Consider the following 17,500-nt stretch of genomic DNA (forward strand, 5'->3'; position numbering starts at 1 on the left):
AGAGAGAGAGTGGATGGTGGGTGGAGAGAGAGAGAGCGGATGGAGGGTGGAGAGAGAGAGAGTGGATGGAGGGTGGAGAGAGAGAGAGCGGATGGAGGGTGGAGAGAGAGAGAGAGCGGATGGAGGGTGGAGAGAGAGAGAGAGCAGATGGAGGGTGGAGAGAGAGAGAGAGCGGATGGAGGGTGGAGAGAGAGAGCAGATGGAGGGTGGAGAGAGAGAGAGCGGATGGAGGGTGGAGAGAGAGAGAGCGGATGGAGGGTGGAGAGAGAGAGAGCGGATGGAGGGTGGAGAGAGAGAGAGAGCGGATGGAGGGTGGAGAGAGAGAGAGCGGATGGAGGGTGGAGAGAGAGAGCAGATGGAGGGTGGAGAGAGAGAGAGAGCGGATGGAGGGTGGAGAGAGAGAGAGCAGATGGAGGGTGGAGAGAGAGAGAGCGGATGGAGGGTGGAGAGAGAGAGAGAGCAGATGGAGGGTGGAGAGAGAGAGAGAGCGGATGGAGGGTGGAGAGAGAGAGAGCAGATGGAGAGAGAGTGGAGAAGGGGAACGAGAGTGAAACAACAACAGAGTGGGAATTAAGAGGAGAGAGTTGTGAGGGAGGGAAAATGAAGGCATGAGAGAGAATAGATAGTATTGTTAGAGAGAGGAGGAGGAAGGGTGGATAGGGAGACGAAGACATGGAGTTAGTACTAGTGAATCATAAGTGGTTTGATCTCTTGGAAAATCCACATTGAACAAATATAATGCATCAAACGTCAGTACATAGCTCACCTGCTAGGTGGAGTTTGGTACGCTTGGAGCTTTGCTGAGCCATTTTTCTTCTCTTTCTTCTTGTCTTCCTTCCCTCTTTTTCTCCTGTTGTTTCTCTCTCTCTCCATCCTGTCTCCGTTATATAGTGTCCTTGTCTTGTCCGTTTGGTTATGCAGCAGTCCGGTGTGCCATGCGCTAATTGTTTTGAACTGGTTCTGTCCTGTCGCTAATGAGAAACATTGTGAGGAAGGTTTGTGCGCTCATCAATACTCAGGGGTTGGCAGGTTCAGCTGGAGAACAAGGTGGAGGGAACGTGTGAGTCAACCACGCCAAGACAAAAGGTCTGCCATGGAAAAGAAGGGCAAAATCCACTGATAATATTCATGAATGCAAACCTTGATTGATTACACAAGATGAAATTTGCATCGCGTGTCCTCATGTACTTCCCTTAAGTGTCCCTTATCCGGAAGTTGTAAATAGTAAATGGACTGCACTTATATAGCGCTTTTCCACCTTGGCGGCACTCAAAGCGCTTTACAATGGCCTCTCATTCACCCATTCACACATACATTCACACACCAATGGTGGTAGCTGCCATGCAAGGTGCTAACCTACACATTGGGAGCAATTTGGGGTTAGGTGTCTTGCTCAAGGACACTTCGACATGTGGACAGTGGGAGCTGGGATTCGAACCGCTGACCCTTCGATCATTGAACGACCCGCTCTACCAACTGAGCTACAGCTGTGGTACCTCCCATTGTTCTCTATGGTTGCTGCTCTACTGGGCCTGACCAGTTCTCCAGATGGCTCCTCAGATCCCAGAGAAGTCTCTTGTCAAACAGTTTTCCATCTGACGGCTCACAGTAGAGTTGTAGTTTGAGGAGGGTACAGCAGGAGACAGCTTAAAGCCTGGCTTCCCAGACAGCAAGCGGATGTGTAATGATTCTGGGCCATATATGGGCCGGAACTAAGCCACAAGGGCCAGATCTGGCCTGTATATGACCCAGATCCGCTTGCTATCTGGCTTTTATCCCAAAAGCCTGATTGTCTTAGCTGATCCTGGCCTAGATGTTTGTGTGTCTCGAGGGGCGGCTGTAGCTCAGGAGGTAGAGCCATTGACCGTAGGGTTGGCGGTTCAATTCCCGGCTCCTCCTGTCCACATGTCGAAGTATCCTTGGGCAAAGACACTGATCCCCAAATTGCTCCCAATGAGCAGGCTGGCAGCTTGCATGACAGCTGCCACCACTGGTGTGTGAATGTGTGTGAATGGGTGAATGAGAGGCCATTGTAAAGCACTTTGGATAAAAGCGCTATATAAGTGCAGTCCATTTACTATATATCTCTGGTGACTTCAGCAGTAGACAAGCCCAGTCACATTCCTCACATTCTCTGTCACTCATGGTTTGTCAGTGTTGTACTCAAGTTAAGGGGCCGTATCTTTGGGAGTGGGATATATATTTTGGGTTGAGGAAGAGGAAGTAGGCTATGGAAGAAATTAATAATCAAATCTTGAGATCATTGAAGAAATATATCCAATTGTCCTTAATGATCAATAAGGAGAACCTGTGCCGACCATCAGTATTTCCATTTTGTATTTTGTGCATGGAGAGAGAAATAATACAGTAATAACATAGCTTCTCTCTGACCAGAGATACATTTCTTTAACTTCCACAACGTCACCTGAATAGTAAGATTAATGATGACGTTTCTACTTTGAGCTCAGTCCTCCAACCTCCACCAGTGTAGTGATGATAGTTTAATTGACTTGCTGCGCAGTTGGAGCTAATTGAGTTTAATCAACATGGTCTTGAGTTAAGCCAGAACAAGTCTACCAACTGCTCATCTTGGCCATATCATTATCCTAGTAGCATCAGCCTTGGACACAATCCTTGCTCATCTTCTGGGAGCATGCCAACATACTAAACCAACATAATCTGTTCCCCTTCAGGAAAATGCCGCAATGGCCTACGGTGTAACAGATCTGGGTCCAAATACTCATTGAAATCCTTTAATTAGCTGCCCGGAGTGCCAGGTGGGCAGGGGGTGCATATTTTAGGAACAGCCCATTGGTTCCATTGTGCCAGACAAGAGCAATCAATGAAAAATACATAATTGAAATGTAATAGTATTTCGACCCATGTAATCTGAGTGGTCTACAGCAGTGCCCCATCCCAGTCCTCACACTTCCTGTCAGTGTCACTTATATATATGTCACTCGGTGAGCGACTGTACTACTGTAAGCTATAGGCTACAGCAGGAGCAGAAACCCAACACCACTCTTGTGTATCGTTGCCAAACCACCAAGGTTGTGTACGTTTCCCTGCTATATGCTCACATGTGGTCGCAGCTACATTTGAGATTCTCACACCTGTTATACCTCTTACAGCCAGCAGAGGGCGCTTCAACACCAATACGTTTGATATTGCAGTGCCTTTGACTACTATAGACTGGGGGGGCTCTTATCCTCATAAAATGGTCTCTGGTCTCACCCCACCCCCAGGAAGTGAGATGTTAGTAGCCTAGTCCATGTTGTGTGCTTGTATGTCACTACATGTCCTTAATGTGCTATGCATGGTACATATGTGCTATTTTCCTGAGCATTCACTGTGTGTGTGCAAGTGTGCATGTGTGTCCTGTGTCTTTGTTTATGGGATAAACATGACAAGCCATACAGTGTATCTATATTACATAGATAACATGAGTGGCACAACAGATATCACCGTACGGACACTCACCCTATAGATTACCCACGTGCCTTTGCACTGGCTTCCCCTCCCCCCTCTTCCTTCTTTCACTCTGCCTCTGTCTACTCTCTCTCTCTCTCTCTCTCTCTCTCTCTCTCTCTCCCCCTCTCTCACACACTAACATACGTACACCCATGCATACATACGTAGAGCACACATGCACACACCTCCCTTGTGTGACCTACACATTTGACTTTGAATCTAACTTCCTTCCCCTATGAGGTGCCCCTCCCCCTCTGCCTCAACACTAAACTAACCTCAACACTAAACTACCCTCAACACTAAACTACCCTCAACACTAAACTACCCTCAACACTAAACTACTCTCAACACTAAACTACCCTCAACACTAAACTACCCTCAACACTAAACTACTCTCGGTTCACTCCTCTTTCTAACCACTCTGGGCAAAGTTACACACTTACTGTGTTGCCAGTAAAATAAAGGCTATGTAGTCATTGTATTTTTGCTGTATCATGGTTTCTTTGATTGTAATATATACAGGTGAGGAGAGAGTGTGGGCGCAGGTGTGTGTGTGTGTGTGTGTGTGTGTGTGTGTGTGTGTGTGTGTGTGTGTGGCCACAGCTACTCATGGGAGAAGATTGCTATTGTGCCTTAGGGTGTGTTAGCTTGTGTGTTCTTATTCCAGGGAGTGATGAAACAACAAATAAGACGAGGACACAAGAAAGAAGAGACAGGGAACGAAAATGGACGACCTGAAAAAACCTACGTTCGTACGGGTGGGAGACTTTGACCTAGCAATGGTGGTGTACCCCACACCCTTTGCACACACGCACACACACACACACACACACACACACACACACACACACACACACACACACACACTTAAACACATACATGCACACACATGCACATTCGCTGCCATGACGAAACAGTTCTTTGTCATGTTCTGCCCGTGCCTGCCCTGGAATCTAACTTTAGGGGCCCCAACGTTTCTCTCTCTCTCTCTCTCTCTCTCTCTCTCTCTACCGTTCTATTTTTCCTCGAGATCCCACCTTCCCTTTGGTTCTCTTGCTCTTCTCCTCTTTAAAGATACCCTCTTTTTTCTACTTACTCCTCCCCCACTATCATCGCTGCAAAATGTGGCTGGCATGTTTCAGTAACAAACTTCCTTTCCGTAATCTCTCTCTCTCTCTCTCTCTCTCTTTGTCTCTGCCAGGCCCCTTCTCCTCCCCCTTCTCTTTCTTTCTCCCCAAACCTGAACTTCCTCTCCCTCTCTTTCACTCACTGTCTCTCTCTCTCCCTCGCTCTGTGTAAGGATTGGTGCGGCCTCCCCCCTCGGCCTCCATCTCTGTGCCGAGAGAGGCACGGCTTCTTGTGCTCGAACACACACACAGGCGGGCGCGTGCCTACGCACACACACGCGCGCATGCTCACACGCACTCATAGAATCCACGCCCCCATCAGTCCATAGGATCACATACTATAGTGCCCATTTAGGAAACCGATCCCCCCCCCCCACACCACCACCACCACCGACACTTTTCGGCGGCAACTGCTCTTCCTCGACGCACACCACAGGGACAGAGATCTGGACAGAGGTCAGAGATCTTGACGGATAGGTAAGTTTTTATTGTCATGTTTTTCGAATTCAACTGATCTGCGGTCAGGTTCGGTTCCACATGTCGCACTTACGTCTCAGGACATAATGTTCTCTTTGGTCTGAGGGGTGCTGTCATGCAGTCTTTCGTGTCCTGACTGTATATTTCATGTTTAATCATTTTGTGAGAAAAACAAATATTAGCAAATAAGTTATGTGTTTGGAACAATGGGAAAAGTAGCTTTTATAATAGACCTATTAGGTTACATAGGCGTATTGTGTTCCAATTTTAACAAGCGACTCGTGTTTAGGAGATTTCCAAAAGAAAAGTTGGTTGCATGCATAATTATGTTCCAGTCTCAGAGCGTGCCATTTTTCTTGGTACCATGCATTCACACCACTGAACATTTGGGTGAGATTAAATGGTGATTTAATTAAAACGTTGAAGCGTCTGCTTTCACTGGTGAATATGAACATTTAACTACTACAAGTGGGCACGCCAGAAGACTGGTGAAGGAAGACTCTTGATCACTCACTCCTCACTGACAGGCTACACGATCACATCTTGACGCGCATAAATGGTAATCTGACGCGCCTGGCCCATCTCACTTTTTCTTACTTCCCTGTGTTTTGTAACTTCCAACTTGGCACGAAAATGTAGGCTACATTTAAGATTTGAGCGCTGTGGAGACAACGGTGCTCAGAGATGTAGAGTTGAGTAGCAGTATCCTCCGATGTTTTAGACGGCCTAGCCAAATTCCATACCTGGAAGACTGCATTTCCCAGTGTCCTTCAGTTGTAAAACCTTATTGGCTACAGGTGTGAGAGCGACGCAAGGTCGGGGAGCCTATAAAACAGAGCGGACAAGCTGTTGTGTTCTTGTTCTTGATAGCCTACTAGACGGGGACCAGGTGAGAGGGAGTTCTGTTTGAAAGATGACCCGCTTGTCTTACTGTTTCTATCGGTGTGAATTGTTGCTTTTGAGTCAGTAGCCTACTAGACTTTTTCCGGAAAAGTTTTATTCGAGTTCAGAACAGTAATTGTTTGTTTGCGACTATTTTCTGCGGTGGTTCCACGCTTTCCTACGTAATTGGGCTGCATTAATGTATAGGCTAATGTAAAAGTCGGTGTCTTGTTTTTTACTGTAGGCCTTCACAATTAGCCTAGGTCTGCAGTCGGCTGCATTGCATAACCATGGCAGCAGTTACATAACTTCATAATCACAAGGAGGATAATGAGTTAGGAAGATAATGGTTGAAACCAAGTTGTAAGGCACTTACTCCGGTTTTTATTAACCTATAGATCTATATTTGAACGGTGTCTTGTGTTGAGCAGCTTTCCGTTTACTCTCGTCCCCGTGTTCTTAGAATAGATAAGTTTTTTGCTACGCAAGGGCGCATGTGTGGGCCTGGGGCGCGGGTTTCCCACTGTCTCAGAGTAGACTATTATTCTAATGCAGTTATAATTTAGTAAGCTCCTCTGTTCGGGTTACGCTGTGGCAGACGTGTGTGCATCAACAGGTGACCTTTTTGCGTACAAGAGTAGGACGTGACATCTTAGGCCTTAGCTAGCTGATTCCAGTAGATGGCAGAATTCTATAGATCGTGTCGGGCTATCCTGCTTCCATGGACTCATTTCCTTTTTTCATTTCCTTATTTTGAGTGCTACAATTCAGTTTGCACGGACACACATGCGCATCTTGGACTATTCGGATTTTTGTGAATTGTTTTTTGTATTAGATGCTGCCTTGTCCTGAATTTGAATGAGTTGTGCTGAAAATATCCGCTTGACATTTTAGTTATTTTATTCTAGTATTGACCTATCCTGCCTCCAGTCCCGTTTTACTTTGACCCCACCCCCTCGTGTTTCCAGTTGATCTTCTTCCCTCTGAACTTTGCCTGGGTCACTGCTCCCTAACCCCTCCCCCCTCCCCCCCCCCCCCTCCCCCTTGTGTACACATGTGTTCAGTCCTCTTTTTCTCTCCACCCCTCCCTCCACCTCCCTCCCGTGTGGCTCTCCTCCCACTAACACGCTCTCCTCCCTCTCTCTCCCCTGGCACTCAGGCGCAAGTTCGGAGGAGACACACGCACACACCCGCAACAGCACTACGGACATGTCGGACTCCGAGACCGCCGCCCCCGCTGAAGCCCCCGTCCCCGCGGCCTGCGCCGCCATCAAGGCCGACCTGGACAAATGGTAGGTGGGAGGCGTGTCTGCACGGGTGCCGTCTGCAGTCGCTCTGCGAGGCTGCTGTTGTCGTCGATGCCCCGCCATGGCGTCCGACGCCGGGACCGCTCTGGTCAGCGCTTTGGTGCATGGGGAACTTGCGGGGTTTTGGGGAGCGCTGCGTAGCGGGGATGGGGGTCACGTCGGGAGAGAGCGGCGCCGTTCTGGCGCCCGAGTTGAGACGGGAGCTGATCTCTCAGAGCTTGCATGTAAAGAGCGCCGACCCGGTAATATCATAAGCTCTAATCACGCTTGACATCTCGGCGGGGTACGGGGGGTTCTGGAAGTTAGGGTGGCGGGGGGGGGGGGGGGGGGGCGCGTCACAGAACGCGAGGCTTGTCCTCATGCCTGATTGAAGGGGAGGAATTCAACGTCATGTCCCCCACAACCCCCACGGTCTGGTCTGGCAGCGTCAACACCGGTAAGTGTTGAGTGGGGAACGCCAGCTCACTGTGCGCTTGTCCTCATCCTGTGTGTGTACCTGCACCCTCCACCCCACCCCCATGTAGGATTAGCTGAGTGATTGTTGTGGGTTTATTTTCCCAAAATGCAGTGTCACAATGTCACAGGGAACATGGATGCCCTGTGTGTTACGGGTAGTGCTGAAGGGCAGGGCAAGGTCAAAAGCCCGGTTAGACGGTCCGCTGCCCTGCTCGTGGGCCTTTTTGGACTTACTGGTGGGTCTGCTGCCGATGCACCGGTGTCCCAAGTACATTTTCTACGGTGTCCTAAGTGCATTTCAATGTTTTTGGCAGCATTCCTGCTTTTCCCTGGTCTGTCGACTGTCGAGGCTAGACCCTGATAAGACCCAACACAGCCGGACCTCTGGAGTGTGAGGGTGCGGAGATAACACTGCCGTGTAGTCAGTTTGCGGCTTTCTTGGGATCGGCAAGGGCAAGGCTTGGTTAGTTGGTGATTGTAAAAGTTTCACAAGTGCCGATTTATCTTGAGGGTGGTTTTCGTTCGGCCAATTGAGTGCTGCATTAGGTCAAGGGCATTTCGGTGTAGGCTACTGCACACTGCTGTGTGATGGACTTTGTTCAGTCCAGACGAGGTTATAGGATACTTCCAGTCTGCCGATCCAAGAATCTTTTTGATTTATGGAAACTTGTTGGAAGTTTTAGTGCCTGACATTGCGGTCACTGCTTCACAGTACAGTGTGTGTGAAATGTGATCTTTGAAGGGCGTGTGAAAGTGTATGGTAAGGGGCACGTGGAGGTGTGTGTGATGTCTCATTTCATTCACCCCAAGTGCTTTTATTGGACCTCAGTGGAATTTGAACCCATAACCTTGGTGTTACGAGTCCCATGCATCCCCTGCCAGCTTAGTGGCCGAGGCTGACCATGTTTAAACCTGCAGCCACATGGTCCTTGGGGCTTGTCATTGAGAAGCTGGACGAGTCGGGAGCTAGTCTGGCCTTTCCCTCCGCGTGACGCTGACTGACCTGCTGAAGCTAGCGTAGAGAGAGGGCTGACTCGGAGTAATGTGTATACCGGCGTAGTGTATTTATAGCCACTAGCTCTTACACAGGTGCCCATGCATGACTATTTATGTTCAAGATGCCGTGACATGTTCCAAGTCATGGATCATGTTGCTGTTGAATTTGAAACCGGTTCACGGACACTAACTTCAAATAAACACAACTTCAAAATAAGCAGCTTCACATGAACCAAGCCGGGACTGTTGGCGGCGGCCATCTTGCCTGTCGGGTCTGCTGACAAAGTTGTAGCTGTATATTGCCTTTTAACCATGTCCTGTGTTATATTTCCCAAGATCTTTGCGTAAGCTGACCCATACCTGCACTTGTAGATGTCTTAGTGAAACAATAGTAACAGTATGTTCAAGGTCACCTTCAAATCTACAGAAGCCTCTCTAACGACTACTACTGCAATTACCCTAGTGGTTTGGGGCCTGTTCAACATAAAGACTTAAGTCACCGGTTCAAAGGTTGGTGTTCAAAGGTTGGTGTATACACTCTCAGGTTGCTTGACTTTACCATTGACTTGGGAGTGTTTGCATCGCCTTGGCCTAATCCCCAGTCATGAAAGGGTAATGTCTACTTCAGATTACACGTCAATGTACAGTATGACTCGTACTGCTGACAGTCCCTGTAAATATTAACCACGTCATAGAAGCTCCTTCCTCGAGCCATTTGGAGCAGTGTTCCTTTGAAACTAGCCCATCTGTCTCCGGGCCGAGGACATGTGCATGGTCACATGAGCATGCAGCCAATCCCCAGGCATGCGTTTGCTTGCTCTGTCATGGAAATCATACCGGTTTACCGACGTGGAATGCTCGCCGCGGCTCAGATTCACGCCCCCTGGCTACGGCGCTCTGTGACTCGAGCCAGAACTTAATTCCAGGTCTTGTTTCTTTTTACTATGGGGTTGTGCTTATTTGCGCAGCACCATACAGAACGAATGCTCTCGTTGGAGCTTGACTAATGTTTTGGTCAAGGTGCAGCAGCGAGGTAGCGAAATTGAGGGGGAAATGCTGTCAAATTTAGAAGGTCCAGAGAATGGGCTGGCAGGGGGTGAGGGGCAATGTGTTTCTAGACAAGTTCCTGGTTCCTGTCCTTACTAGGCAACCATTAGAGGGTGTTAAGAGGGTGTATCAAGTCTAGCAGTCAGTCTCATTTCCCCTCTTCTGCTCCTTCCTATGAAGTTGTGTTGTAAACGCTAACCCCGTCTCAGTATGGCTCGCGAGTGCAGCCCAGGTTTGATTAGCTCGTGCAGAAGGATCCTCGCACCTGTAAATGATCCATTATGTATGGGCGGTCCCGCGGGATTGGCCCCAACTCGTCAATAATTTAGCCATGCGCTTCCTGATTGTTTGCGGCCTCCACTAGCAGGCTTGTGGTCAGTTTCCCATACAGACCTGCAAACTTGCTTTGGCTTCTGTTAGTTATTCTTTTATGGTCTTCAAGTCACATTTATTTTAGTTTAAAACTGGGTGAATAGTAAATTGACTCGGATCGGTCTAGCAACACCCCCTGCGTGCGCCCACACACACACACACCTAAATTACTCAATGTACTTCACAGCTTGGATGTGTTGCTATGGCCACTTTGATGCCGTAACTCGACCCTTTTCGAATCGAGTCTGCGATGACATCAGTGGAGCTCCACGTTGGTAACCGGTCTACCCTCACCACTCTGGTCTCTCCCAACGGCCACGGCCACGAGCAGACATGCTCCCTAGTTCCACCATGGTCCAAGATGCTAGCCTAGAATCCCATTCACTCCGCCCATTCACTGAGAGCCGTCATTGTCTGCTTAATTGGTTGATGGTGTGGAAGTGGCCACAGGGCTGCATTTGTTCAGTGTTACATAATCAAACCTAATTGGTTTATTTGACGAGGCCCCCAGGGCTGCCCTAGTGGAGGCTTCCTGTGTACCAGTGTGGGTCCTGTAGCTGGGGAAGAGTGCATTTACTAAGCCTTCCTCGGTTCCAATCTGCTAAAGTCATTGGATTATTAAAATGTCCCGTTTTTTTTTTTGCTTTTACTTCCCTTGTTCCAACCCCCCTCCCATCTCAAAAGGTACAGTCCAGTCTTGGTTGGTCTCAACCCCTGTGGTCCGACTCATTCCCTCTCCCCGGTCAAAGCGGGGGTGGCGGGAGCCGAGGCTGCGGCAGGATTATCCGAGCGCACGGCCGGCTTGCCGCGCTGCCCTTAAATGAATTACCGCTGCGCCCTCTCGCATGCAAGCACAATGACTGACCCTCTTTAGGGACGGTTTAAACCCCTTTTTAATCCCGTCGAGACCAGCTGAGACCAGCTGTGCATTAGAGCAGGGTGGTGGAAGGGAGGCTGTATCCCAGGAGGGGTTGGAGACGCCCGAAAATGCCTCCTTAAATTGGGTTTGAAGCACCCTTTTTGAGTTTTTAGGAGGTCGGTCATGGGTCACGTTCCCCTCCACTCATCTCCCCTCGGATCTCTTCAATTTACCTGCGTTCATCTTTTCGAATCGTCACGCCATCTCTTGTCCCTAATGTGCTCTCGCAAATGGGCTTATCCCATCTCTCTCCGCCCCCACTCTCTCCCTCGCTCTCTCTCCCTCTCTCTCTCTCGCTCCATCACTCTAATGCAGTGTGGCAGTGTCTGCCGCTGTGTTTGGTGCCTGAAATAACCCCCCCCTTCTCTCGTTCTCTTCATCCAGTGACTCAGTCTGTCAGCACTCCCTACACCTCCATGGGGGGCCGGGGGGGACGAGCGCCTAGTCTCTGCTCGGTCATCCAGCTGTGGTGCAGTAGGAATATCATCCTCCTCGGAAGCCGCTGGCCTACAGCCAGGCCTGTTTTTTTTTTTTTAACCGACGATGGCTGGACGAGAACAAAACGCTGAAGGCTCCCTTTAACCTCGTCTACTCCTTATTTGGGAGATCCAGCTGATGTAAACAAAATAGTAAACAAAATATTAACGTCTCTGTCCCCCCCCTCTCCCCTAGTTTGAGCACCGGTGATGCCGAGGCCTGCAAGGACCTGATGGAGGCGTTCGCCGCCTGTGTGAAGAGCGCAGCGGAGGCGTCGTGAGGAGAGGAGCCCCGACTCACAGGAAATGTAAGTGATCCCTTCCCTGGCTGCGTCCCAACACTCTCTCTCTCTCTCTCTCCCTCATGGTTCAGGGATACGGCCGCGGGTCATGGTAGTAGGAGACACTTTATTGATGGGGGGGGGGGGTTGCTCCAAAAACGATTTTCTCCGCAATTAAACAATCTTCATACCTCAGTTGAAGCGGGGGTGTAACTACAGCTCATGCTAGCTGCTACACTCGGTGCATTAATGCGTCGCCGTGGCCATCTTGATGCCGTGGCCATCTTGATGCTGTAACTCGACCCTTTTCGAAGTACAGGAACAAGGCTCAGGAGAAGGGAGGGTTTGGGAGTGGCTCTCGCTGATCCAGTACCGATGTGAGCAGTAACTAGGTGGAAATGGTTGCGTTGTCACAAAGGTGTGTGCCACAGCCAGCCGAGTCATGCACTATTGTGTTTCCACACTCCAGTTGTACTTCAGACTTCTGCTGAGCTTGTGGAATGTGTCGGGCCCGGCCTTGTGGTAAACCACTCACTGGTCAGTCTCTCCAGCCATGCCAAGCCTGCAGATTTGGGATCCCAATATCCATCATGACCTAATCAATTGGTGTGTTTTCTTGTTTTTCTCCTCGTTTTGTCATCTACTCATTCCCCTTTCAACATCTCTTCTCTTCCCTCTAGGTCCACTGCACTGAGTCCTCTGGTTTTCCCAGCATTCCCTTCTGCACAACGGCACTGGACTGAACCGATGGTTCGGTCGGGGTCAGGGTTCACGGCGGCAGAAACCACATTTGTCTCCCTCCCCGACCTCGTGTTTTGGCTGAAATGTCTCCTGACTTCTACCCCTGGCCTTCCCCTGTGGCCGATCTCATCGATATGTAGACAATTCCAGAGAGCTTATGGGTTTTATGTCAATTGTCCGCTTGAGATGCATACATTTAAATGGAATAAAGTTAAAGAATTGGTGTAAAAATGTGACTTGTCCTTTCAATTGTGAATTCTGTGTAAATATGCAGTTAGGCTACATGTTGTAGCATTAGAGCCGTACATCTCACATTGCCTTCATGGGTTAAGTTACCTTCAGCAGACTGAATAAGGTTCATGTACAACGCACGGGATATTTAAAACCTAAACTCTTGTCTTGGCAACTCGCACCTGTTGAGATGCGCCCTTTTTAATCCAGATGTATTTTAACCTGAAGGTTTCCGTCTTTTGTTAATTGGTTTACTAGCTCAGTGCGGTAGAGATTAACCTTTAAGCCGCCTAAGGCTGCTTCTTCACCCTCCCCTCCTTGAAATCCTGAGACCGTGTTTGTGCTGGGCTGCTCTTTGACACGACATTTGGTCAGTTTGTCGTGTATAAATACACATGTACAGGACCCAGGGGTGTAGACTTGTCACCTTTAGGTGAAAATGGCTGTTTTTAAGACAAAATAGGTCATATGATCTATGTATGGGTTTGCATGTTCACCTGTGATTGGTTTGCACCTCTGCTATTAAATCTGACTCGTATGACTGCATTGTTATGCCCATTAGTTGGGGGGAAGTCCCAGTCTGCATGTGTGGGCAAGTGCTGCGTGCGCGTAACTGACATGGGCCAACCCACAACGTTTCCAAGAATGTTCCCCTTGGATCGCTATGAAAGAACAGACCTACACCGCCACTTCACATACACACACATGCATACCCCTTGGCTCTCCATCCAGACATACTCACAGGACCCCAGAAATTCAGTGCGGCGCCTAACCAGATGCCTGGGTGGAATTGCGCTGAAGAGGGGATATTTATGGTATGTCCCTGGAGCTATTCAGAAGGGGTTGAAAGGATGATGGCTCATTGGGCAGTCCTGGGGTGAAGTATACAGTGTGCATATATATATATGTGTGTGTGTGTGTGTTTGTGTGTGCGCGCGCGTGTGTGCGCGTGTGAGTTTTTAGGGTGGGGTAACTTAGTCTGGCCTATAGTCTATGCCTTGATCACCTCTAGATTGTAAATTTGAAAATTGTAGAGAGGATAGCAAACAGATGTCCTTTGCTGACCCTGAACATTGTGAAGGCTTATTACTGTAGTAGGTTTCTCTTAATCTACCTGGATTCATTTGATTGTGGAAACACTGGGTAAATCATTAATTTCAATTGTCCCGTATGCCCACTCTGACTGCCTGACCCCTGGTGTGCATTCATGGAACTGCAGGTTTTGGTAAACCCGTTTTCTGTGCGTGGCTGTAAGCCAGCGCACCTAGGATAGCCTTTGTCCGGTTATCACCCCCCCCCCTCCCTCCGTTGAATGTTGACATGCATGAGGAAGTAGTCCCCGCACACCAAAATAAAGGACACCAAAATCTCCACTGCCCAAGTAGAGTAGTGGTGAAAGCAATGGACCCCCACGTGGGAGATCGGGGTTCAAGGACCCGGTGGGGATGATTTTATGGGACTATACCCCAAACCTCCACATGTTCATCCTTTCACTCCGACCTTTACCCCTTGGCTTATAGGTCAGATCCTGTCCCAACCCTTATTCTAACCCCAACCCACACTCCTTCCCTTATAGGTCAGATCCTATCCCAACCCTTATTCTAACCCCAACCCACAGGGACTGGAAGAAGGACACCAAAACCAACCCACCAATCTCCACTGCACAAGTAGTGGTGAGAGCATAGGACTCCCACCCGGGAGACTGGGGTTCAAGGCCCCGGTGGGGATGACGGGACTATATACGTTCATCCTTTCACTCCAATCTTTTTATCCCTTACCTTTGTCCAGAAACAGAAGTTGAACCAATTGCAGCAAAATAGCTAACGTTACAGGAATCATCATTGTAATTGCTTTAGCCTCTGACCGCTACCATTAATGTTATGGAAGCTGCTGCTAGTTGTTGTGAGCTCATGAGCTAACTGGCTATTCTGCTCTTATTGTGCTGGATTAGCATTGGAAGCATTGAAACTGATGTGTCCAGGCGACAAGACCTATCTTAATTTATCAGACATTATTTCATGTAATTTAAATTCACAGCTATTTCAGTGGAATGACTAGCTTCCGTTCTACCAGTCCTGAACAGAAACAAGTCAGCCATGCACATAAGCCAAGCTGGACCTGGCCTATTATTTCTCTTGTGGTCAACACTGCAAGTAGAAATATCATAGAGTAGTAGGCTATATGAAGCTACCATGATTCCAACCTGTTCTACAAAATACAGTTCTATATGATCCCTTAGGAAAACTACCTTTGGAAAATAACACTTTCATTGCTAAACACTTCACTACAGCCTACACATGCTAGCCTTCATACTATCATACCACGCCAAAATGGATTTTCCCTCTGACATCGGATACACATGATTATCATTTCAATGACATCATCACCATGGCTTGAAGGGTTAAAAGTGTGTGGCAGGACCCCTCCAGCAGCAAAGCATTAGTAGGTACTGCCACCCAGTGGACAAATAGGGAACTGCACGATATGGTGGTTTCACAGTATACTGTGTGTGGATCGTAAAGGAGTAGCCTAAGCTAGTTAGTGACTGGACATAGACAGTTAAAGCAGAGCTCATACAGAGCTAATGAATTCAATCAACACGTGGTACGTTTGCCTTTTATTGAATCCCCGCAATTATAAAGTTCACATCTTTGAAATGTGAATGTTTTTTGTTACCAGAGTGTAACGTAGACAAATGAATAATTAATTAGACTATTGTTGCACCAAAAACCACTGAGCCGGAGGATACACATCCCACTATAAAGGGTTTCAGGGATTTCGAATTTATATTTTTTCGAATGTAGGCCTATTTATAATACTGTGACAGGCCTGCACATTGAGTAGATTCACTTACAGTGTAGGCCTACATCAGGAAGAAAACCATGCATCCAGGAAGAGATTGGGATACAATCTATAAAGGCAAACGTCATATCAATATGTTCAAATCGACACATTACACAACTATCAAATGAAACCAAATAAATACAGTGCTGTAAACCATATTTGGGGAGGAAAAGTTGAAACCACAAATTCTGTAATCTCCATCTGAGCCTGATTGGTGGACCGTTTTCCTTCACTATCACAATTTTGTGTTTCTTAATTATAGGCTGATCACAGTAGCCCGGTCAAGAACGCATAGCCTAAATGTGGCAAAAATCCTTGAGGGACACGCGGAGCTAAAGGGTGAGGCGCGGAGGGTGGATGCGAGAGGGAGGAGGGAAGAGGGTGGGGGGAGGAAAAGCGGAACCCGGATGCTGATGCTGCCCGTATCGGATGAAGAGAACCAAGAGAGGAGGGGAGAGAGAAAAAAGAAAAGGCTTTTTTTGCGACCGGTGGAGAGACTATCCCGTAACGGCTTGTGGATGCTAAGAACTCCTACAGACCTACAAATATTTTTTCCCCAAACGTGCACGAGACGACCCATTTCTCCAAGCGGACACCGGCGAAGGATGCATCTTGCGGCTGCGAGAGGAGCGCGAGAGAAGATGCTGTGATATGTGCATAGACAGGGAGAGAGCACGAGAGAGGAGGAGAGGGAGGGGGCGCAGTAGCGGGCTACTACACCAGCTAAAGATGCTTGTTTTTTCTGGAAGCACGATTTATAACACCTACCCAATCGAACATTATAAATTCAAACCCAACGATTCGTGCGAGGAAAGTGTATTAAAACGGGGACTCAAGCTTAACTGTTCACCCAGGTTGACGAGGGGAGATTGAGAGTAGCTGAACGGGTGCGGATAGCAGGACGCTGTTTCGACGCTCTCTGGTTCCTGATGCAGGGCCAGGGGTAAACTAAAGTGTGCACCGGATATTGGAAAATCACCCCTGTGTGGCTGTAATAATAGAATCTTATCCTGGAAGGGAACGGGCACACTCAGAGCAAAGGATATAAGGAGAAGCCTAGGCCTGTATCATCTCAAAGATAGACTAGCTATTATGAGAATATTCTGTAAAACTTCACTAGCCAACATTATTGATCAATGATCATTGTCGGATAGGCTATATGAGATGTATCATTTTTTGCATTTAATCCGCTATGCAGACCCTCTCTATGTTTGCTAGATTTTGATATTGCGACCAGCTGTTTACAGTAGACTCCGCATTCACGATACAATCATTTCATAGTTATTCCGGTGAACTCAATTGCTGTTTTATCCTCTGCCATAGGTATCAGATTTGCACTCGCAACAAATTTCACCACCTCCTCTCCATCAGCCTTTTAACATCTGGAGCCGGAACTGGGATGGGTTTTTATCCGAATAACGAAAACATAATGCAGTAGCCGCATGAAAAACAAGTACATGGTAGTAGGCCACGGAGCTGCCATCACGACCACAGCCGCTCTCTCCCTCCCCGTGACAACGCTGGGTGTCTGTAATGTGCCGCTCCGCCCGAAGGACCGAGACTGATCTATATCGACTCCTTTGGAAAAAGCACTGATTATATCGCCTTATCGTAATTTCGCCTTGAACAGACGGTCAGCATGAGTAGTAAGGAGCTGTCTGTAGGCCAGTCGGCCCAGTACGTCGGGCCTTACCGGCTGGAGAAAACCCTTGGGAAGGGGCAGACAGGTAAAGATGCGCCGCTTCCCTGGTTCACTTCGGATAGAAGCGTTATGTATCCGCCTCCCTGCAGCCCCTTATGGCTGGTGTGTAGGCCGGGTTTGTATAATATTGAAATGCAATGAAATGTTATAATAGGGATAGCCTATAGGCTA

The 17,500-nt window shown here is 48.3% G+C and overlaps 2 protein-coding genes and 1 long non-coding RNA gene across 3 annotated transcripts in view; 2 read left to right on the forward strand and 1 right to left on the reverse strand.

The window, feature by feature from the left end:
• Nucleotides 1–809, reverse strand: part of prl (prolactin) — a gene marked incomplete at both ends in the record, with an annotated part of 3,015 nt that extends 2,206 nt beyond the window's left edge. Inside the window, one exon of the mRNA XM_084439094.1 lies at nucleotides 767–809. Coding sequence (XP_084295220.1) covers nucleotides 767–809 — 43 coding nt within the window. The remainder of the gene's footprint in view (nucleotides 1–766) is intronic.
• A 5,039-nt stretch (nucleotides 810–5,848) lies between these two features.
• LOC311309146 lies at nucleotides 5,849–12,776 on the forward strand. The gene is made up of 4 exons (XR_014630456.1): nucleotides 5,849–5,964; nucleotides 7,117–7,249; nucleotides 11,727–11,838; nucleotides 12,492–12,776. It is a non-coding gene; the product is annotated as an uncharacterized lncRNA (long non-coding RNA).
• A 4,490-nt stretch (nucleotides 12,777–17,266) lies between these two features.
• brsk1b (BR serine/threonine kinase 1b) overlaps nucleotides 17,267–17,500 on the forward strand; it is a gene marked incomplete at both ends in the record, with an annotated part of 11,404 nt that continues 11,170 nt past the window's right edge. The window contains one exon of the mRNA XM_084438599.1: nucleotides 17,267–17,354. Within this exon, the coding sequence (XP_084294725.1) occupies nucleotides 17,267–17,354 (88 nt within the window). The remainder of the gene's footprint in view (nucleotides 17,355–17,500) is intronic.

Source organism: Borostomias antarcticus (genome assembly GCF_949987555.1).
Source record: "Borostomias antarcticus genome assembly, chromosome: 5".
NCBI lineage: Eukaryota > Metazoa > Chordata > Actinopteri > Stomiiformes > Stomiidae > Borostomias > Borostomias antarcticus.